The following is a 23,795-nucleotide window of genomic DNA, read 5'->3' as shown; positions in this document are numbered from 1 at the left end:
ATTCTGTTCTTTAACAACGTTGTATATGGAAATTCCATTTTTGATCTCTTTGTTGTTGTATTTTTTTTTATAATTTCTTATTGTCCGCTTAGTTTTGAAGATTCCACTCCTGAAAATGTTGCACACATATCCATAAAAAGTATATTCTGTTTTTGATGACTCCAAACTCTAATGATCCCCCCCCCTTTTATTGTAAGCTCTTGTTCTTTAGATCTATTCCCATTAATGTGTGCTAATTTGGGGGAAACTTTCCTCCAAGGATGACCCGGTATCCTTCTGCTTTGTTTCTCCCCGTAGCAGAAGAGAACATTGGACCAGTCCCATTTCAGGATACCCCCAGAAGTGTCGGTACAGAAAAGGTGCCCAGGCCTGGCATCCTTGTGTTCTTTTCCAAAGTTCATAAGTGTTGCTGGAAGAACCACATATCAGAGACCACCTATTTCAGGATGCCCTGACATTCAGACCATTTTCCTACACTCCTGTTCCCCGAATTCCCTCCTCCTCTGGATCTGTCTGCCTGTTCTGGATTCCAGGTGTTTTTTCTCCCAGCTACTGACGGCTAGTCCAGCCGAGGATCCAAGCATAAGAGGGGCTCAGCTGTTGGTTTTAGGATTGTTTGGGGCTGAGACCGTTTGTGCCTACCGAGACCGGTGAGGCCTCCGTAAGTGTGACTGGCAGGACTTCTGTTAGGGAAGTGTGTCTGCATGAGTGCGTGCACATGTGTGTGTGGACATGTCCATGGTGCATGTGTGTGCATACGTGTGTGTGTGGTGCTTCTCGGAACTCCCAATCGCTAGTATTACAAGACACAGAAGCCCTCAGAGTTATTTTCAAATATGGTAAAACCTTGGATTGCGAGTGACTTGTTCTGTATGTTCCTCAAGATGAGCAAAGGTTTCTGATATATTTTAACTTGATATCGACGAGCGATGTCTTGCACTACGAGTAGGACGCAATGCCGAACATCACATGATCACAACTGACCCAGTGGTTCTTGAAATTCGCTTTGTTATACAAGTGGTTTGAATTACCAGCATGTTTCCGGAACGAATTATGCTTGCAAACCAAGATTTTGCTGTAATTATTTTATTATGAATATATTAAAGATCAAGAGAATATGAAAGGACTAAATATAAAATTCTACCAACCTACTACTGAGCCTTTACAAATATGGGAAAGTTTCCATGAAATAGATAACTCACAAATTTGAGAACAAAATAGTAACTACTAACGTTACAGAGATAACAGTCTATCGTTTCCAAACCATCAAAGAATAAAACGGGAAACAAATCTTATAAATCAAAAGAAAACAGGAAAATAAGAAAAAGGAAATGAGACAAAAAACTAGGGTTAGGTGAACACAAAATAATGGTTGTAAAAATAAACCCAGATGCTTCACTAATCAATATAAATGTAAATAGAATAAACTCTCCAATTAAGAAAACAAAACGGGGAGAAGTGGATTCCACTAAGGAAAAATGTCAGGACCATAATACTTACAAAAACACACCTTACCTTAAAATATACCTGCCTACCTGCAGGAGGGCTGAAAATCAAGGAATATAAAAAGATAGACATTAACTAAAAGAAAACTATCTACTTCTGGTCTCTTTCCATGGATGTTACCATCGGCTTATGAGTCCATGGCTGGAGATTTCTTACTGGTTAGAACTTCCACAAGAACATTTGACAGCTTTTCTTGTTCTATTATTCTAAAATTAAGATGTAATTTTGTTTTTAATCCCAAATCTCTTTTATGGTCACTTAAGTTGCTTTCTAGTCCAAGAAACGAAATAGATACTTCAGAGCTATTCTCATCTTATGACGTCCTCCGTAGTTAATGAGTATTTCTCAGAACATTTGCTATTGTTCAAAAGGGATATATAATTCATCTGTACCAAGTATACAGAGCCAGGTAATTATAAATTCAATTTGAGATCATAATTTTAATATTGAGGCTCACAAAAACCTCGTGAGAAAAGCAGCACATTAATAGTAGAACGCCATGGAAATATAATTAAAAATAGAGTTACCTTCAGCTACGTCCCTGCCCATGATTTGAGTTCATTAGTTCTTTAACAATTATTGCATGGGTACCCGCTAAATGTTCGGAATTCTGAGAACTATATTTACGGAGATGAAAACAAACTGGAAAACTCTACCCACTTTCAAAGTTCATATCTAATCCATTAGAAGTTCAGGATGAATAAACATTATTACTGTAGAACAAAATGCTGTAATACAGACATAAAATTGTATAATAAAGTCAAGCCCTTGCTCCCAAAAGAGTTTTTTCCACATAGCAGCCAGAGTGATCTTTGAAAAATATAGTCAAAGTTACTCCTCCATACATCCGTCTACTGGTTCTTTTTTTTCGATAAGAGTTCTTCCATTGCTAAGCTCCTCTTTGGTGAAGGGCAAGAGAGTAAATATTTTGGGGTCGCACCATTTCTGTGGCATTTATTCAGCTCTGCCCTTGTGGCAGTCAAGCAGCCCCAGATAAGGCATGAATGAGTGGGCATAGAATGTTCCAGTAAAACTTATTGATGGACTAGAAGCTCTTTGGAATATCCTTTTTTTTTTTGGAGGGAGGGAGGTTGGAAAATTGTTGCTACTGCTGATTTTGCTTCCAGAAACCTGACAGTGTAAGCAAATTTGATAATTTATAAAACAGCTGACGGAACCATGGAAGTCTTCACAAGTCTTCAACTTTTATTCCTCTGGCAGTCAGTGTTGTTTTGATAACAGTAGCACAATTATTCTCTACGTTGCAGTTACAAGATGCATAAAACTCAGGGGTAGAAAAATGTCACTCTATTTCATAACTAAAATTATGCTCTGGACTCTGAGGTCACAGTTGTGCTTGACGGTTGTCAACCTTCCAGTGAGGTTTCTTTCTTTCTTTCTTTTTTTTAAGTCATATTCAAGATTCAGCCCAATTCTTTTTGATGTACTTTCTGCAGATGGCTTCTGCTCTCTGCTTCATTTCCCCACGTCCTGCAAAGGGGACATGAGGGCGGCAGCGGTCCTGCTGTCATTTTCTGTGCTGTGGCATGCAGCTGTCACCATTGCAGTCTGAACAGTGTTCTCGGTTGTCCCCTGGTTGGCTCGCCTCCATAGCACCCTGGACAGCCTGCAGCGTCCTGGCATCGTGAGCCTAGGGGAGTCAGGCCCCCTCTTCCAGTCCACTGACTCACTCGTGCGCCACAGTCCCCCTGGTGCCCACCCCACCCAGACCCCCGGCCTTTGAGACTGGAGTCCTAGCCGAGCTCTCAGAGAACTCCTGCCATCCTCTCTGTGTCTGTGGGTCACATACAAATTCCCCAGCAGCTGTGAGAATCCAGCGGTGGGTAAAGACCCTTGCTCCTCTCCCCTCGGGGGCTCACTCCTTCTCGATCGGATCCCCGCAAGTGAATATCAGCTCCTCCACTCCTCCACTCCTCCCCTCTCTTCCTCTACCTCCACGGGGACAATTTAGAAGACTCACAGGCTGCCAGCAGGGCAAAGTCCAGGAGGCAACTGAGGTGGGCAGTGAGTTAACTGCCCTGTGACTGCCTCACACGTCTCCCATTCTAATTCCTTCATACTAAATCTTAGTATGCTCCACTTTAACTGTGGAGCAGGTAAGACCATGGGCTCTTCCTACAGACTCAGGTTCCTGCTTTGCCACCTGTTTGCAGCATGATCGTCGCCAATCCTCTCGGGAACCTGAGGTCTCACTTTCCTCAACTTTAAAAATTAGGATGATAACTGCCCTCCGAGAGAGGTATCCCTCTGAGGATTAATGAGATCATCAATGTTAAAGTTCCTACCCAGGACCTGGCATATAGTAAGACCTTGCTAAATATTATATGATTCTTCTGAGATATTCCCACACGTTTATTGATTTATCTAAAAGGAGGACATAAAGGGCAAAGTAAGCTCATCTCCGGGAGACAACAAGTAAGGAGCTGGGGAAATGATCGGATGTAGTGCGCATCAGCCAGGGGAAGCTGTTTCAGGATCAGGAAGCACAGGGGGACCTAGGGCTGTTTCCTAGGCAGGAGGTGGGCAGGAGAGGGATGTAGGGCAGATCATGAAGGGCTCTGTGCCATCAGTACACACACACACATATACAGGGTATATAATACTGATACGTGTATGGATTTATAAGGAGTTGGGTTACATGATCATGGAGTCTGAGAAATCCAAAGATCTACAGCCCACAAGCTAGATGCCTAAGAGAGCTGATGGTTTAGCTCCAGTCTGTATCCACCGATCTGGGAACCAGGACAGCCACTGGCACAGTTACAGTCCAGAGCAGGCAGGCTCATGACTCAAGAAGAGCCAGGTTTTCAGTTCGGGTCCAAAGGCAGAAAACTGTTGCCTAAGCCCAGCAGTGTGGCGGGAGCTCTCCCCTCTGGTTTCCCTTTTTGTTCTATTCTGGAATTCACTTAATCAGTGGGTAAGGCTTGCCCACATTAGCGAGGGCAGTCTTTTTACTCTGCTTACAGATTCAGAGATTAATTTCATCCAGAAATAACCTCAAAGAGATACTCAGAATAATGTGTGGCCAAACGTCTGGGCACCCTGTGGCCCAGTCAAGTTAACACCATCTTACATGTTTTCAAAGCTGTGGCAAGGAGGTCAGATGTCTGGTGAACAAAGGGCACTACCAGGAGGAGAATGAATGGGCCAGGGTAGAAAGAGGCACCGAGTTCTATTGCCTAGAGAAGTAAAGGTGGCAAAGGGGAAAGCGGGTCTGTGTATTCTGTAATTGATTTTGCTTTCCAGTCTGCCTGGTGGTTTGCCGCATGTTAATCTCCTTGTTTAATTGCCCCACATTGAGGCGCATTGTAATGCTGAAGGTGAAACATAAGAAATAGGAGCTTATGAAGTTTAATTCTCATACATATATTGTTATTCTTTTTTGAAATATAAAAGATCATTTATTCTTCTCTTATTGTCTGCATACAAATTAAATGATCATTAATGGACTATCCATACATCAGAAAGCCTCTTTAAAATTTTTTAGAGTAGCTTATGAATTTGAATTTTTCCACTTATGTGGCTTTAATGTAAAATGTAGTCTTTCCTTCTAGTACAAGAACAAAAATAGAAACCTTTTAGTCTTTCTGGCCCCAGAGTATCGCCATCTACATGTTTGAGCTTCAGTTGCATGTGTCTCTCACCAGTAAAATAAATTTTGAAATAAAGACTGAGAATATTTAAATCGAATGAGCTAAGAAAAATTAGGTCCTGATATAGTATTTAAATTTCATGTCCTAAATACAGTCTTTGTCACATCAAATAGAATTCAAAATTAATTTTATGTCTTTAAAGAAAAGAGTATACATTTTCACTTTCCGCATATTTTATTTAGAAATCGATCTACACGTAACATCGTTGCCTTTGCCTAAGATTATTTTATGTTTGCTGCATGTCTCATTGTGTGAAAATTTTCATGATCAGAATTTCAGTGTTTAAGGAAGGAATTTTAACATGCGTATGAAGGAATGAAAGTACAATTATATTACACCTTTTAATGTGTTCAAACATTTTAAATGAGCCTCTTTTTTAATTAATTTCATTTTTAATACGAAGTTTATTGTCAAATTGGTTTCCATACAACACCCAGGGCTCCTCCCAACAGGTGCCCTCCTCCATGCCCATCCCCCCACTTTTCCCTCCCCCCACCCCCCATCCAACCTCAGTTTATTCTTGGTTTTTAAGAGTCTCTTATGGTTTGGCTCTCTCCGTCTCTAACTGTATCTCTTCTCGGCCTTTTGGCTATGATCGAGTGTAGTATCTGTTCTTATCAGTTTAAATGAGCCTCTTTAAATCCAGATTTCTTTATATATTTTAGTGTTCGCATGCCTAAGACGAATTAAACGCTTTATGGCCAGGACAAAATTTAAGAATGTTATGGAAATATCTCATTTTGAAATAAACCCAGTATTGATGTCCAATGTTTTTGAAATCATAGCATCGTTTAATTTTAAAATATTAATCAATTCTCAAAATTTCAGCAAACATAACAGCCCTTCAGAAGCTTGTCCATTTCTGTAAAGCAGCCACATCCAATATAAGAATTAACTAGTGTTTGTGATAAGTGCATATATGTCACTGGATTGGAACGTGGCACAGTTTTATGTAGCAGGACCTCTCTTATCTCTGTTGGCTGGATGTGATTGCCACATGATTCCTGAGGCCCTATGTTAACACTCTCCAGGATAGTTCTGAACACAAGTGGGGAAGAACATTGAGAGACAAAGAAAAGGGGAGAAAGTAAGGAGACAGGAAGATGAGAAGGAGCAGGGAGAAAGAGGAGGAGTGATTTAGATGGACTGTGACTTCGTAAGTGGATGGCAGATGGAAAATAAATGGAAGAAAGGACAACGCAGTGGAGTTTATGCAAAAACATTTTCATCTAAGCTAGTGGAAAAATGGAATTCATTACAGAGGCATGTGTGTGTTTTAGGAATAGAATATATATATATATATATATATATATATATATATATATATACACACACACACACACATATATACACACATATATATAGGCATGTATATATATAACCACACTTCCATTTTTATATTTTTAGCTAATTTTTACTTTTCTGTGCTATTAATATTGGAAAATTATACATATAATTGCAATAGCTATCATGGGCGTTTCAAAAGAATGTATTACCTATTTTCTTTGTTTGGTAGATAAACAATAAAATGTTTTTTGTAAAGTTGTGGTAATAAGGTATACGTTTTTTTCCCCCAAATTGTAATATAAATATTTTTATCAAGTCAGTTATAACATCTCAATTAGCCAGGGGTATTCCATGATTAAAAAAAATGCCTCGTGTTTAATTTTTAAAATCTGAAAATACTAGCTGAATAAGGTCTTGATTACTACAAAATAGGCTTAAAATGTTAAAAAGGAGTACTTTGCTCTGAAGATCAAACCGTCTATTTTTATTTTGAGGAAGAAGTTCACGAGAAGCGGCTACACTCTTTCCAGCATGCTTTTGCCACACAAGGATTTGAGCTGTCCATAGCGGAATGTCCTAAGTTACTCCCTGTGATTTAATACTGTTTCTTAAATATGGAGGAGCCTATTGCCAGAGGCAGAATCCAGCATATATGCTCTTGTCAATATTTTCCTTAATATCCTCAAGTTGCGAGAGACAAGTGCCTGAGAGAATTTATATTTCTGCTTGAAAATGTTATTGATTTCAGGAGTCTTCTAAAAGTGAATAGATGGTGGGACCAAGTCCATTGTATGTGTTTTTCCTGCTAATTTCCAGACAATTACTGCTAAATATATTGATACCCTTTTAGTTTTGTTTTTGATCACTGTGTGATATTTCTGACTAACAATAACTACTAAAAATCAAGAAGTACAAAGGTTGGATTTTCTTACTGCGGGGCCAGTCAAAGGCTAATGTTATTTAAGACGCATGCCAGAAAGATCGATAGCTCAGTGGGTAACATCTTTATCAGCTCACATGGCAATTCTCAGGGAGGATGCATCGCATGGCTACTCGCGTGGCTATTGACACGGCCGAGTCCTCACTGGCCGTTGGTCCGAGATAGTATTTCCTTGCTCTGGGGTTTCCCTATAGTTCACAATATGAGAACTGACTTCCGTTAGAGCAAACAAGAGACAGAGAGAGAGAGAGACAGAGAGACAGAGACAGAGACAGAGACACAGAAAGAGAGAGAGACAGAGATGGGAAAGGGTGGAAAAGGAGAGAACAAGATGGAAGCCACTGTCTCTCTAGCCAATTTTGGAAGTAACGTTCCATTGTTATTGCCGGAAGTGAGTCACTATTTGTTAGAAGTGAGCTACGGGTGTAGCTCACACTGCAGGGGAGGCAGTTACACCAAGGACATGAATGCTGTCAAGGGTGGGGGGTACATGCGGGGCATTCTTAGAGGCTACTTACTGCGTGGTGTTTGAATCTCTGTATGTAGGTTTCATAGATCACTAATCTTTGGTATTTGTATCAACCCTTCGGAATAAAAACAAGAACAAACACAAACACACAGGTCTGTAGTTTAGTGCATTAAAACAATAACAATGTACATCTCTCACATTTTTGTTGGCTAATTGGTTCCTCTGTTTCATGTGATGATGGCCTGAGCCCTGAGTTGGCTCAGTGTCCTCAGTCCCACGCCAAGCAGTTGGTGTTGGCCGTAAGCTGGGAATTCAGCTGGGGCTGTTGCCTGGGGAGACCTGGTTCTCTTCCATGTGGCTTTTCCATGTAGTCTGTTGACTTTGCTCTCGGTATGTGTGCTGGGCTCTGTAAGAGGGAACAACCCAAGAGTGAGTGCTCCGAGGAAGGAAGTAGACACTGCCGGTCTGTTAACATCTAGCTTCAGAAGTCCAGGATGGCACACATTTCTGAGCGCAGGGGCCACCTCAGGTTCAAAGGGAGGGCACATAACGTCCACCTCTTGATGGGCAACTGTCATCTCTGTAACTGGAGAAGAAGAATTCTGCTGGAGAGCATCTTTGAAGATTGGCTACCTCAGTGTGACCCCTGGCTGTAACTATCCACGTGCTTGCCACCAGCTAAAGGTGCTCACCCCATTCGGGAGCCTCAAAGTGTCACCTCTTATGACACAACCTGAAGCCTAGTATCCCGTCATCTACATATTGGGTCCAAGCGCAGATGACACGGCGTGTCAGCACCCCGCTGGCACAGCTGTTCAAATGCAGCTCCCTGGGTGGCCAGGCCTGTAAACTAAAAACTCACGTTATCTGCGCTCCTGTCCATCCCACCCTCCCACCCAACGTGCAACAGTGAGACCCGTATGGAAAACCATAATTAGAAACCTCCCATTAGAAAGAGGAATATCGGGAGGCTCCCAGTACTGTCATTCATAGTAATTCTAAAATCCAGCCTGCCATGAGTTACCGTTTCCTACGATTGGCAGCAGGAAATTTTCCTTGTTTGGGGCTCTTTCCCCTTGGGTGCCTGCAGTGGCTCTGGATTCTGGGCTCGGAGCTCTGATTTTGGAGGCTTCCCTCCCCCTCAAAGCAGTCCATGTTCTCAGGGAGTAGGCTTGTCGGCGTCCTTCCTGACTAGAGGAGGTTAGCACCCTGGAGGCCTCTTTCCATTTTGAAGTTTCTCTGCCCCTTTGAACCAAAGCTGGTATCAGAGTCGGCAGGACTTTGAGGTTTACTGTGTCACACAACATGATCCACTCCAGCTTGCTTTGGGGAAATGTGCTTAAGATCCTCTGAGACAGCTGCCGAGCTGAGGAGTCACCTGAGGTGCCCCTTCTCTCTGCAGTTAACCGACAGTCACAGAACTGTTCTGCTCTCCCGCAAAGGAGAGGGTCCACTGTCGGCACTCTGGATTGATTGCCCCCAGCTTTGATTTTACTTTTAGAGTGATTTTCAAGTTGGAGGAGTAAGAAATAGACAAATGATAATGGAGTCCTGAGTTGGCAAAGTCTCGCCTTGATTCTGATGAAAAGTTCCTGTCGCATTGATCTGTATCTGTACCTTATCATATGCACCTAAGAGAAAGCATTTGACGCTCAGCTTTTTTTCTAGAAATCGCCTCAGTGAAACCCCCAAGTTCATGGACTGCATTGCCATTTTCCGTGTCACCCAGGCAACAGTGTCGCCACATGTTCCACCATGAAATAACACAGGTGTCTGTAAAAGTCCAGTAAGATTTTTCTAAGTGTTCTTCCAGCCACCACTGGTAATTTTCTCAAGGGCTTTCTGACCTCCAACTGACTACCCAGTTCCAAAGCAGAAAATGGAATTCTTTTTCAGTGGAGGAGTAACAATGTCCATTACCATCAGCAGTGGACGAGAGCTCTCATCCCACACCCTCACCAAAACTTGATGTCAATCTTCATCTGTGTTTCTGATTAGTAACTGTGTAATGGGATGACATAGTTGTGTTAATTCCTGTCCAATTGTTGATTATTAAGAAGATTAAGTAGCTTATATTATGTTTCCTGGACACCTGGATTTTTTCTTGTGTGAAATACCTGTTCGGAACTTTTGCCCATTTTATATTATGTTGTCTCTCACATACTGTCAGTCTGTAGATACTCTGGATGTTAGGATTTGAATATGTGTTGATAATATCTTCTTGCAGGTGTGACTCGAGTTGGCACTCACCTTCTAGCATGCTGCATACATCATTCCAGTGTCTTCTGGATTCTGTTGAATGCAAGTGTTAGTTCCTTTGAAGAAATTGCTTTTCTTTTTCTTGGGCTGTTTTAAATATGTTCTGTCTCTCAACAGCTTTTAAAACTCTGAATAAATTGTCTCTTTAAATATTGTATGCCCTCCATTTTCTTCTCTTTTTATAAATCTGGTATGATTAGCATCTCCCACTCTGCCTTGTTTTTTGCTCCCACCCAAAAGTGGTATTTGGGGTCATATGGTGATTATATTTTTAATTTTTTTAGGAACTGCCATAGTGTTTTCCATAGGCACTGTACCACTTTACCTTCTCACCAACAGTGCACAAGAGATTTGGTTACTTCACAACCTCACCAACACTTGTCATTTCTATTTTATTGATAGTAGCCATTCTAATGGGTATGAGGTGATATCTCATTGTAGTTTCGTTTGCTTTTCCCTAATGATGAATGTGTGATATTGAGCATCTTCTCATGTGTTTATTAGCTATTTGTATATCTTCTTTGGAGAAAGGTCTTTTCAAGTCATTTGTCCATTTTTGAATCGTGGGTTGTTGTTTTTTTGTTGGTGGTGTTGTCGCATTTTAGGACTTCTGTACCCATTCTGGACATTAGTCCCTTATCAGATACCTGCTTTGCAAATATTTGCCTCATTCAGTGGGTTGACTTTTTACTCTGTTGATATTCTTTTGATGCACAAATTTTTTCGAGCTTCATGAAGTCCAATTTGTTTATTTTTTTTTTCTCTTGTTTCCTGTGCCTTTGGTATCATATCCAAGAAATCTTTGCCAAAGTCAGTGTCATCAAGATTTTAACCAATGTTTCCTTCTTAGAGTTTTATAGGTTTAGGTCTTACATGTAGGTCTTTGATGTATTTGACTTAATTTTTGTACATGCTAGATAAAGGTCCAAATCCACTATTTTGCACATGGATATTGAGTTTTCCCAGAACCAGTTGCTGAAAACGCGGCCCTTCCAACATTAAGTGTCTTGGCACCATTGGCAAAAATCACATGACCGTAGATGAGAGGATTTCTTTCTTTCTTGTGTGTCACTTTAGCTCAAATATTATACACAAAGCACTGGACGGAAGGGGGCCAAGGCAAAGAGACTGGCTAGGATTCTGGTACCCTAAGGTGAAGAAGGCCAGGAGTGAGAAGACCATGGTAGACTGGAAAGGCAGACTAGTAGTGAGACATTTTACAAAGACTATTTGAGAGCTCTTGGTATTTTTTTTTTGGTGAAAGCCAAAGTGTGAAGGAGTCAAATTCATTTTGTTTTGGAAGTTTTCAGCTCCGGTAATCAGGAGAAGTCTAGTGATGGATAAAATGAAAAGTCTAGAGGAATAAAATTGATAGAGTCCCCCATCAGTTACGCTCTCTGACTAAACAAGAGAGACCTAATTCTCTGCTTTCAACTTTAGAATTATGATATTGATTTGTATTGCTTTAGACCATTGCTTTGGGGAAATCTTGCATTATTTTCACACCTCTTAATGAAGTAGCTTTAGTGCTCTTATATTTGAATGACAGAAAAATGAGCAAAGGGAATGCAGATTTCTCAAGTGTCTCAATACACCGCTGAGTCTTTGACTGCAGTTTCAGGGGAAGCGAAGCATTTAAGGTTTGGTAACATAGCACCAGCTGTACAGTTACACAAAAAATTTTTAAATGCCAATGGAAAGAGATGTCAGTATAGCACTATTAAATGTTCTAAGACTTACATTTCAATAGACACATCGAGTTGTGTTTGACCTAGGCCGGAAACATGGATTTTGTTTTTAATGTTTTTAATGTTTTATTTATTTTTGAGAGAGAGAGAGAGAGAGACAGAGCATGAGTGGGGAGGGGCAGAGAGAGAGGGAGACCCAGAATCTGAAACAGGCTTCAGGCTCTGAGCTGTCAGCACAGAGCCCGACGCAGGGCTCGAACTCACAAACTGTGAGGTCATGACCTGAGCCAAAGTTGGACACTTAACCAACTGAGCCTCCCAGGTGCCCCTGGAAATGTGTTTGATTCTTGCAACCCTTAGATGACAGATTTGGGTCCAAGTGGACCCTGACAGTCCAGCTCTGTCTGGAGCTCCCGCATCTATAATTCTTTCCGGTCCCCAAGATGGAGGCTAAACTTTCGAGAACTAATTCTTTCTCAGAGGCCGAGGAATTTAAGAAGCCGTAGTCTAATTTTCTTAACCTGGGTTCAAAACTAGTGTTGACTGATCCCTTGTGTTCTCAAGTGAAATGCTCGTTAAAAACCACCGGTTTCAGCCACTCATTCCAACCTTAGGAATTGCTGTGATATTGGAAAAATTAGTTCCAGGGGGACGAAAAGAAATGCAAGAAATGCAGATGAAATGATTCAGGAGTTTTGTTTTTGTAACTGTTTAATCCCCCTATACTTAAATGGACCGAAGTCACCTGCTAATGAAGAAGGAAGTACATGGTGGGCTCTCCAGTTCTGAGACAGGTGCATGCATCTAGAAGTCTCTGAAATCTCCAGCTGTGACACTAGGTATAATGCTTTTGGTAAATGGATTCATACATATTCAAATGAGCTCAGTTCTACCATTATCTAAAACTAGGGTATAGATTCTGAGCTAAATTGACATAAAAGGGCTTTTTATACCTAGTATATGTTGTCATATGTTAAAGGAAAAGTGGATGTCTGGGCATTTGCTGGGTATCTGTCCTTATTTTGATATTTGTAAATATGCATCAAGAACTGCATTATGAGTTTTCTGCAGGGATTCTCCGTCTGACCTCAGGCATCTGAGGAAACGAGAGTCATTCTTCACGAACCCCAAAGCTAAGATGCTTTCTAATAGAAATAAGTACAATATGCAGAATAGACAGTGAGGTTACACGGTGGGATTTGACTTGTAAATATGGTTTTAGAGCAACAATAATATTTTAGGCATATTTTAAAAAGTTTTGAAAAGTTTAGGTATTACTAGATCCGTTTACCACCCAGGAGCTGAAATTCTGAAGTGTACATGAACAGAATAACGTATAGAGCACTTTAGGAAATCTGTATCTTATCCGTTACCTGGCTCATTTTCGTAAGTTCTCTGCTTTGTACAGTTGATATTGCTACCCTAATTTATTAGAAAGTAGGCAACTGATACCTTAGAAGGTAGAATTCTCTCAGGAATCGGTGCTACCTCACACAGGTTTAGCATCATTCAATGTTTCTGGTGATTTCTTCCTCATGAAATTCCTATTTGACCTCCTCTCTGATGTTTTGTATGCTTCGGTTTTGCTTTTAGGGTCGTTGCCTCTAACACAATATGGTTTCAGAGGGTTTTTCTTCCATGTTTTACTGCCTCACTGGAGAATCATTTTGGATCCTCTTAACCTCAGTCACCCCACATGATGCGTCGCGCACACGTGGCTTTTAGAAGAAGTGCGTGGCTGGGTTTTGTGGGTTCAAAGTGCAGAAGGAGGGCTAGAGTTCACTGATTCTGACCTGGGTCAACGGAGATGAGAGTTGGGGGTTAAAACTAGGACACGCTTCCTTTCGAAGACAGAACATAGTAGCTCCAACTCTTCGTCCGGATGGGCGACAGTTCGTGCTGGTATGTCATCCCCTGAGCATCCCCAGGACGGATCAGGGGATGAATCACGCATGCTCCCATGAGAATCTACTGGCAGGGCCAGCGCTTGGCATTTTGCATTTGTTCTTTCCCCCTCCCAGCCCGCGATGGCTCCGCTTGCCCGTGTGCACTGCTAGCCCCTGGCATAAAAACTCCACAGTCCTTGCCAGGGGCACCAACAGAGGACGCTCCCGCGGTCTCCAACTAGAGGCCATTCCAGCTCCATTTAGAACCGGCTAAGGCTCATCAAATCGAGTGGAAGCACGAGAAGTCTTGTCTTGAAGCTACACGTGCCCGGCTTGCACACCTTTATTCCGTCCGCGGCATATTTAGTTAGCTGTCACTTACAAGGCTTTCTCACGGTACTTGCATTGCTATTTTCAAAAAAGATTTGGGAAAACGTAACTTTTTCTCGCGAACGTATTTTTTTTTTCACTTTCAGTGACAATTTGTTTAGCTTACAGTGACACAGCGGGATAAAAGAGGCTGATGCGAGGATAATGCCATCCCCTAGCATGCACACACACACACACACACACACACACACACACACACAACTTGTGGTGCCACCCGCACGTTCAATTCTTGGCATGTCAGAGCCAGGAATATCTTCCTCCTCGGTAGCCGAGTATCACACCTGCTAGCCCGGGCCCAAACTCTCAAGTTCACCCACAAGACATCATTTCCTACTCCTCTCTCGTAGGTGTGAGCCTCAGAGGCAAGTGCCGTACTCCCTGTCATAGTATTTGCTTCAAACTCTCCTATGGTCAAGAATCCTGTCCCTCCCTGATTACTATGAAATAACATTTTTTTTGTGAAAAAGTTCTTTTATTTCCATAGAGTTGACACACAAGGTGACATTAGTTCCCTGTGTACAACACAGTGACTCGACTTCTGTATATGCTATGTCACACTCACCTTCGGCGTAACTATCACCTGTCACCGTGCAGCTCTCTTACGGCCTCATCCACTGTACTCGCTCCGCTGTACCTTTTGTTCCTGTGACTTACTCGTTCCAGAACCAGAAGCCTGTATCTCCCCTGTGCGTACTGATAAGCATTGCTGAGCGTTGGGAAAACGGGAAACGTGAAGTAACTGAGAAAGAAGAGGGCGTTGGGGGTGTCCATTTGCTGGGAGGGTCAGCATTTGTTGTGCCAGCAAGAAATGCCCTATTAAACCAGGTCTATGAAAAAGATGGCTCGAAAGATGGACTCATTCATTTGAGCTTTCATGTGATTTAGGAGGTACTTAGCTGGATGAGGGAACAGGGGCTTCTGGGAGAATTGGGGGGGGCGGGCATTGCTAATGATCAAGAACTTGCCTGGTTTCCTTTGCGTTCAATATGGAAACACCAAACACGTTTTGGACAATTGGGGATTTTTTTTAATTGCCTTCATTACTCTTTTGCTTTTCTGAAGATTTCTTCTTCCCTTCGTCCTGCAAGTTTTTTTTTTTTTGTTATTCTACATGGCAAATGCATTTTCCCCATAGAAGAATATTGCTATCTTGTGACTATCTATCAAAAACAAACCTTGCAAAAGCCTGTTTAACGCGAGCATGAGCAAAATCAATATTCTTTGCATACATTTTGTAAAAGAGAATTCTGTCTTCTCAATTTATTTAAAACTGTGAGTGAATACAAGCATCGTGAGAAAGCTTCCTTTGTTACAGCTTAATAAGTAAAATGAGGAAACAAAACTTCTGTACAAGCCGTGCAAATATCGGTAATATGTTAAAGGGCTTGTAAAATTCTTTCCTGAAACTCTTTAGGTTTCCATTTCTAAATCCCATATATGAGTAAATTTTATGTTAAACCGGAAGTCATGATATGCAAACTCTGTGCCCACCTTACAACCCTTGGGAAGAGAAACTCTATTGTGAAGTTGTAACTGCCAGCCTCATACGTATCGATAACAGTAACCTTGGAAAATGCTTAAAATATTATACTATGGATTCTCTGTTAAAGCAATGTTGCTTCTAGACAAGACTGAAAGGAATCAGATTATTAAAATAATATGTTGATGTAAGCTATTTTAGTACTGCACTGTCAAGATTTTTTGCAATTGCTTTTAAAAACGGCATCTTAAATTCAGTTAACTGATTGCAAAAACTACAAAGTCAGTATTTTTCAATCTTGAGTAGGAAACAGGGAGCCAACGCTGAGATGGGTCACAGACAAGGAGGGAATGCTAGAGACAGTGACCTGGCCATTGGAATGGCAGTTAGTTTCCATACGAGAGCTGATTGAATGCAGATATACCCACAGATATTACAGGACTTTCCAAAGTAAATAGACGTGAGACGTGGAGACATTATATAGCTTATGAAAGAATTCAGGATGTGTGAAATTATGGAAGCTTGAGGGAAATATTGGTTAACCTTCTCCAAGATGATCCTGTTGGGGAGTTGAGCTGTGCCTTGCAAAACATATCAAGTATCGAAGTTGAGTTTTATAATCAGAGGGTTTTATAGTTCTATTTACACGGCCAGGTCAGGCAATTACATTCTCCCATAAACTGTTGTTAGAGGAATACCACTGTGTTTTGTGATATCATGGCATCCATGAGCTGGAAAAAGCCTAGACCAACCACATTTTCAGCTCAGGAAAAAATACGTTCCAGACATATTGAATGATTGGTTTAACATTGTAAGTTAGCTGTAAAACTTCTAGGTTTTAGCTCAAAACAAGTTGCATTTTCTATAGTAATTGAACCTCCATTTTGTTCATTTATAAGATGAATATGCCTCTGACTTGACTCAGTTGTAGTCTAATCGGGTAAATATTCATTTACTGAAAGTCCGTCTACAATCTGGCTGGCATTGTGGAAATCTCTTTCGAGTATGAAATAAATGTGTCGCATGGCCCCGAGTTAATAAATTGCAATTTCGAGTTTTGTTGCAAGAAGGCGTTGACCCACGATACAAAGGTGGGGTTGGCCAGGACAGAAGTTCTGCAATATTTTGGTCTTAAAACATCTGTCCTCTCAGGAAACAACTGAAGACTTCATAGGGCTTTGGCTTATACGGCTGTGTCATTCAATGCTCATTACAGTAGAAATTCAAGCTAATAGCATTTTAAATATCTATTTATTAATTCACAGAAAAATTACACTAATAAACCTATTATGTGTTATTTTAAAAGCATTTTTAACAGCATCGATTGAAATTAAAATATTAATTAATAAATATTGAAATAATACTTAGAAGAATTACATTGCTTTATGTTTCTGGAATTCTGTTTAATGTCTGGCTTCTTAGAAGACAGCTGGATTCTCAACATCTACTTGTTCATTAAATGTGTTGCGTTGTATTCTTAGGGTTGAAGTATATGAAGAAAATTCAGTCTCGAGATAATGTAGCTGAAAAGGAGACGAGTGTTTTCATAGACTTTTCAGATAGATTCTACCTCAAACCTCAGAAAGTGATAGCTCCTTAAAGGTCAGTTGCAGTGAGGAATGTGAGACCATATCAGTGATTTTTTTTTTGTATTCTGTTACATTAACATCTATCTTTTTTTTACCCATGCCTGAGTTTTTAACATTTGACAGTTAGTGGATCACTGTTTTACAGATCTTCCAAATGTTGACCCAGTCCATTGTTGCACACCAAAAATTATATTTGTACATTTAGTCAATGCTTTAAGTCTTGAGAAGCTGTCAGATGCACAGTGATGGATATGATTTTCTTTGCTGGAAGCTTGAATTTTATCACTGGCAGCAAATATTATCAGCTGTTTTCCTTAAAGTCAACAGATTCACTCTGTTCGTTCTGCAGAAAAGACAGGCCCTTAAACTTTTCGATTAAAAAGAGTGGCAATTTTTAGTGCTTTGTCAAGGAGATTTTGAAATAAAACGTTCTTTGCCCGCACAAAGGTGTAATGATGAGTTAATACAACGAATACGAATGGCTGTGGTTTGGTACCATTGTCTTGAATCGTGCTAAGGCATCAGAAGTTTTATTTACCATTGCGTTTGCAACGTCAATGCAAATGTCAACACAGATGTTCCAGCATCACTCAGAACATTCAAAAGTTTGCTAACAACTTGAATATTTCAGCACGACTTGCATTTGTTGGCAAGCAGCTCCTTAGGAGGCCTTTGGTGATTGGTTCACACTGACGCTGGATGAATTCGAGCAAAAGCAGCAGCTCAGCCATGTCTGAACATCTACTTGTTACCCAGAAGTAAAATTCTGTCGACAAGGTATTAACTCTTTCTTCTCGTGTAAGGCTAAGACTTTAAATCTCCAGGTGATTGTGTGGTTAGAAAGCAGTAGAGTCTGCTGACTTCTTTCTTTCCTGACTATTCAGCCAGTAGATATTCAGCAGTGGTCGCTTTGCATTGCTTCCTGAGGCCCCTCATGTCTTGTGTGAGCTAGTCCGGCCTCGGCAGGACAGTAACTCCCTTTGCAACATGCTTCAGGGCCTTTATTATTTTCAGTTTCAAAAGGGTGCTGAAAGATCTTTTACCTTTGAAAAAGGCAGATTAGATCTACATCTAAAATATTCAATACTTTTTAGAACAGTTGTTGATGTCAAAATAATGTTGCAATCAAACTGCCACGATAAAATTGCCAGAAAATATTTTTCTGCCCCAATCACAATAAAACAAATGATTCACATGTATGAAGCTGAAGGAATGATGGCTTTTGTCATGATTTCGTTTATTATGTACAGCTTTCCCGTTTAATCTGGAGTCGACCTCTCCTCTTCATAAGTAAGATACTTCTTTGGAATATTAGTGTCATCCTTTTCTCCAGTTTTAGACATAGCCCATGGAATGGTGGTGGAGAAAGTCAGCCTCTTGGTCTCCTTCATCTCTGGCAAATGTCCCTCCTCACGGGAAGAAGAATATATTACAAATATATTTCTTTTATTTCAGAGGAAATAGCGAATTTCAGAATATTCATACATTTAGATACAGTTTTTAAAACTAGAAAAAAAATTTAAATATTTTTACACATATATGTAATTCTAACATAAGACAGAAAATGTCCTGAATTTTGGTTGTGCTTCCATATAAGTTCAAGACGTAATTCTAGATTTCTTTTTTTTTTAATTTTCTTTTAATGTTTATTTATTTTTGAGAGAGAGACAGAGCGTGAGCGGGGAGGGGCAGAGAGAGAGGGAGACACAGAATCCGAAGCAGGCTCCAGGCTCTGACCTGTCAGCACAGAGCCCGACGTGGGGCTCGAACTCACGAACTGCGAGATCATGCCCTGAGCCGAAGTTGGATGCCCAACCGACTGAGCCACCCAGGCGCCCCAAGACGCAATTCTAGATTTCAACATAACAACGTATTGGACAGAAATCAGGTTGCAGAGATTACAGCAGGGAAAATTAAAGCTAGCCCAATAAAATCCTTGAGAATAAACGGGATTAATCTCTGAAAATGTACATCACTTATAGCCTAACCCCACTACCTTAGAGTGTTCTTGAAAGCACAGGCAAATATTTTAGTAACCGTAATAATGATGATGTCATCACATATCATGTCTGGAAACTGCCATACATTCCCGAGAAACTGAGAATGTGGAACGGTAACGTTTTAGCAGTGGTATGAACGTAGTTTGACTTTTGCGGTAGAATAAAAAATCGAAAAGCTCAGTGATCTCAGGGAACTGAAGTTAATTCTTGCTTCTGTGGTCTAATCAGAGTCAAGGAAGAGGCAGTACAACACATCTTCTTCCAGGAGCTGAAGCTGGCGCAATTCCGCACCTTCACTGGGTGGCTTTTGAGGTGGACCGTGGAAGACGGAAGAGGGAATTTTTTCCGGTAGTTTTTATGAGCTCAGCCTTCAAGTGAAGTTCAGCCACTTTGTCCACATTTCATTGGGCAGAACTTGGTTCCGCCGCTACCCACAACTGCAAGGGAGGGTGGGGGGGAACGGAGTCAGCTGGGTGCCTACAAAGAGATTTGGGTTTGGTTTAGTAGAGATTATTCTCTCAAATAGCACCTAATTTGATAATTTACTGTGAGACCCTCTGGGAAAGATGTAGTTATACGTGTAGTATGTCAACAGTATAAGAAAATCAACCTCATATTAAGTAACTATTTTTTTATATATATACAAAAAGAAATACGTTAGATTCAACCATATTTATGGGGCACCCACCATGTTCAAGCAATGTTCTAGGTTTTGGAGAGAGAGAGAGGAACAACAGGTAAGAAGTCCCTCAGAGGGTGTGCTTTGTTACAGTCTGGTGGGAGGAGATGGCCAATAGAAAAGCAAACAAATAGAGGTGTCTGGGTAGCTCGTGGGTTAAGCGTCTGACGCTTGATTTACACTCAGGTCACCATCTCAAGGTTCGTGAGTTTAACACCTGCCTCTGGCTCTACGCTAACTACGCAGAGCCTGCTTAGGATTGTCTCTCTCTCTCTCTCTCTCTCTCTCTCTCTCTCTCTGCCCCTTCCCCACATGCTCTTTGCTCTCTTTCGAAATAAATTTTAAAAAGCTTAAAAAAAAGAAAAGTAAATAGTAAAACAATAGTGGATTTTGATCAAAGAAGTCGTGAAGGGAGAAAAGAAAGTGAGAGGCAGGGCTACTTTGGAAAGGCTCATCCAGGAAGGATTTCCTGAGAAAACAACACTCCAGTGAGATGAAGGAGAAAGATCCACCCACGGGGTGGTAGTGGGGGGGGGGGGACAGTATAGGCAAGGAAGAGAGCCAGGTCACATACTGGAGGAACAGGAAGTGTTGATGTGTCTTGAGAGGAGACAGCAAAATCAAGAGCAGGCAGTGCATTGGGCCAGGGGGTCAGGGGCAAGGGCACATGGAGAATTACAGTCCTTTAAAAACAGCTGTGATTTTATTCCATGGGCAATGGAATGTCAGGTGAGTATCACGATTTGATTTATATTTTTCAAAGCTTATTCGGATTGCTTAGTGGAGAACGGATTTGGGGAGATCCTGGGTAGAAGATGGCTTTCCAAGCCTAGCTTCGTTGTGCTTCTGCATAATAATTTCTGTCATTGCCCCCAGACAACCTGGGACCAAAAAATCAACCTTCGTGTTCTTAAATTCAGTCTAGGCTGCTTTAAAAAATTATTGTGTTGTTTATTTTCTGTGTATTTTGCAGGTCATGGGGGGGCATCTGTTATTGTCACTGTGAAATTACCGATGGCTAACTGAAATGAAAGTGCAGAAACGATTTTTTTCCTAAAGTTTTTTTTCTCCCCCCCATTTTTTTTTAACCATCAGCACTCTCGCCATTAATACAAAGACAAAAATAAATTTTCAACTCCCAGAACTGGCATTTCTCTCAACGTTGCCCGACATGAGTTATAAAAATGACAAATGTTAGCCTTCAAACCAGAAAATAGAATACCAACTACCCTTCCCCAAGAATCACAAGAACAGCCACACAAGGCTGAAACATTGTAATCAATGATGACGATTATTAAGCATTATGCAAAATAGTAAAACCGATATAATGAATAATAAAGAATCTGGATAACTGAGGTGGGCGAGGTTGGTGTAAACATAAGGAAAGATATTTGGTGTCTTCAATACCAAGAATACAGCTTAATGGTGACAACCAATCTGAGTAATTCTGTACAAAACATAGTTCTTTTATGGTACAAAGTAGATAATAAATATACATTTTTAAAGAATAACCAAATATCCATTAATTTAGACGAGGGAAAAAATTACTTGGGGGTATCCTGATCCAAACTGACTAGATCATCATCATTTCTGCTTCTTTCATAAACGTTGCATACAAATACTTCTTCCCCCCTCCTTCCTTCTCTCTTTTCCTTTTTCTTTCTTTTCTCCCTCCTTTCCTCCCTTCTGTCCTTCCCTTTCTCTTTTTTTTCCTTTCTTTCTTCTAAAAGGTAAGAGGACTGTTTTCAAAATAATTATACAAAGGAATTTATATCTTGATTCAAAATGTATTACCACGTTGTAATTGTGTTCTACGATAAAGTGTGTCTAAATAGTTGACATAACTAAATTGTAGCCTGGCTAATCCAGGCCGTTTAGTTTCAATAAATCAGTACGCATTACTGTTTAACAAAACTAGGAAAAAAACTGTAATGAAGATAAGTACGGTAATATAGTCAGCCTAAAGCCATGGGCCTCGTGTATCCAAGGATAGACACATACAAAGAAGTGCCCTTGGATACACACAGACATCTATGCACACACAGCCTTGATATCCAGAAATAATTGCCTCCTGAGAGTTGCTACCCTTTCATGTTTCAGTCCTCGACTGTTGATGAGCAGTGTCTCCCGACATATTTCTAACTTTATAAGATTTTTAATTTATAGCCAATACCATAGTAGTAAAAATAAATTAAATGTCAAAGTCACCTTTTAACTTGGATACCATGTGTCTCCAAGAAAAATCATAGCCTTCATGCCTTTACCCATAAGTTAAGGAAAATCCAACTCAAAGTAACAGGTTATAAGGACGTACATTGTTGCAAAAAGCAAAAGGCCCAGAGAAGTGTGACTATGGAGTAGTTGAAGAGGGTGCACCAGGGAGATCCAGAAGGACTCATGGTTCTCCATGGTTCCATTCTGCTCAGCCTTAAGAGTTAGCATCTTCTCACATTAGTGCCTGCCAACCTCATAAGCTGACCGCCATGCATGACCCCAGCGGGTCCCCGTACAAACCAGACCATGATGTGAGCCAGAAAACTAAATACACCCTGTTTCTTTTTGTTCTCGAAGAAACTTTCCTCAAAAGCCTTCCACTAGGCTCACCATCATATTTCACTGGTTGCGTACTAACCTCAAAATCAATTTCAGGATATGGAATCAAGACCACCGTTCTTGGCCTATAACAAGTAGGCCGCTTCTGAGACTTGTGATAAATCAAGCTTCCCCCAAGTACATGAGCAGACAAGGACACATATCTGGCCCCGGGGACCTGGTGTGAGGGGAAAAGCAGGGAGAGAGCTGGGGTTGAGAAGGCACAGCAGACTACTGAGAAAAACTTGGGGAGCTAGCATGGAATAAAGAGGGAAGAGGGCTGCTGGAAACAGGATGATGGCGTTCTGCTGGGGGAGAGAGGCCCTCGGTTTCACACCTTAACTCTGTGCTCCCGGTATTGCAATGGCAAAGAGATTTGTGTCCCCAAAAGTTACAGAATTTGTTAAATCAGGCAAAATGACTGTATGTGTCACAGAGGGAAGTTTATTCAAAGCCTCACTTACCTATGGATACATTTTGCAAAAACAACCAGTGTCCGATTGTGGAGTCCGAAACGGTGAGCAGTATTTCCATTTGACGATTACATGAAGAGTGGCCTTGGAAGGTCTTGAAAAGTGGCTTCTTGCGTATTGATGAAAAACCCTGTGGTAATAGTTCGGTTTTATAAATTAACATTTCGGTCTTAACATTACCATGCAGGCGTTTATTTGGCCACTTAATTTCTCTTAATCTATTTCTTGGCAGATTCCTGAATAACGTAATGGTGTATTACTCAACATCGTTTTAAGTAATAAATGCAGAATAAGACTAATTATCTTTTTCTCAATTTTTAAGATCCTGACTTTAAGGACCTTGGCGTTTTGAAACCATTACCAGGTTCGTAACGTAGATATTCAATAATGTTCAGAGGTCTCTGTTTTCTGCTCTGAAATATACTTTTGGTTTATTATTCAAGCTCCATTTTTGTATGTTTGTTTGGCGTTTCGTTATTTAGCATGTGAGTTTGAGATGGGCGGCCCAGAAGGAATTGTGGAGTCTGTACAGATTATGAAGGAAGGCAAAGCTTCTGCCAGCGAGGCCGTGGATTGCAAGTGGTACATCCGGGCACCTCCACGATCCAAGGTCAGTCTTAAGGGGAAAACAGATTCGACAGTCAGCTTGGGAAGCGTCAGCAACATGCACGGCCTTTAACCCACCGGACGCGCTTAGTAGGTTTCAGAGTGCGATCATAAGCTGTCATTTTCTTTCGGTTTTGAAATGCAACCTGTCTCTCCCCATCCAAGGAAACTTTCGATGTCGTAAATAACATGGAGAGGGTGCTGAAGAGGGCATTTGATCACCTGCCCAAGAGACTACATATAAGGTGTAGTGGAGAGTGTGCCCAAGAGGCTGTAA

The 23,795-nt window shown here is 40.9% G+C and overlaps 1 protein-coding gene and 1 pseudogene across 11 annotated transcripts in view; both read left to right on the top strand.

Annotated features, from left to right (window-relative positions):
• The window catches only part of NETO1 (neuropilin and tolloid like 1), a 125,750-nt gene that overhangs the window by 43,631 nt on the left and 58,324 nt on the right, over positions 1 to 23,795 (top strand). For all 11 annotated transcript variants that reach the window (XM_060614087.3, XM_060614084.3, XM_060614085.3 and 8 more), the window contains 2 exons: positions 23,235 to 23,276; positions 23,395 to 23,522. In XM_060614087.3, coding sequence (XP_060470070.1) covers positions 23,235 to 23,276; positions 23,395 to 23,522 — 170 coding nt within the window. The remainder of the gene's footprint in view (positions 1 to 23,234; positions 23,277 to 23,394; positions 23,523 to 23,795) is intronic.
• On the top strand, positions 5,750 to 5,877 carry LOC132666165 (U2 spliceosomal RNA; annotated as a pseudogene).

This window comes from Panthera onca, chromosome D3 (genome assembly GCF_046562875.1).
Source record: "Panthera onca isolate mPanOnc1 chromosome D3, mPanOnc1 haplotype 2, whole genome shotgun sequence".
Taxonomy (NCBI): domain Eukaryota; kingdom Metazoa; phylum Chordata; class Mammalia; order Carnivora; family Felidae; genus Panthera; species Panthera onca.
Note: the sequence above shows the minus strand (reverse complement) of the source record. Positions and strands in the feature narration are given on the sequence as shown.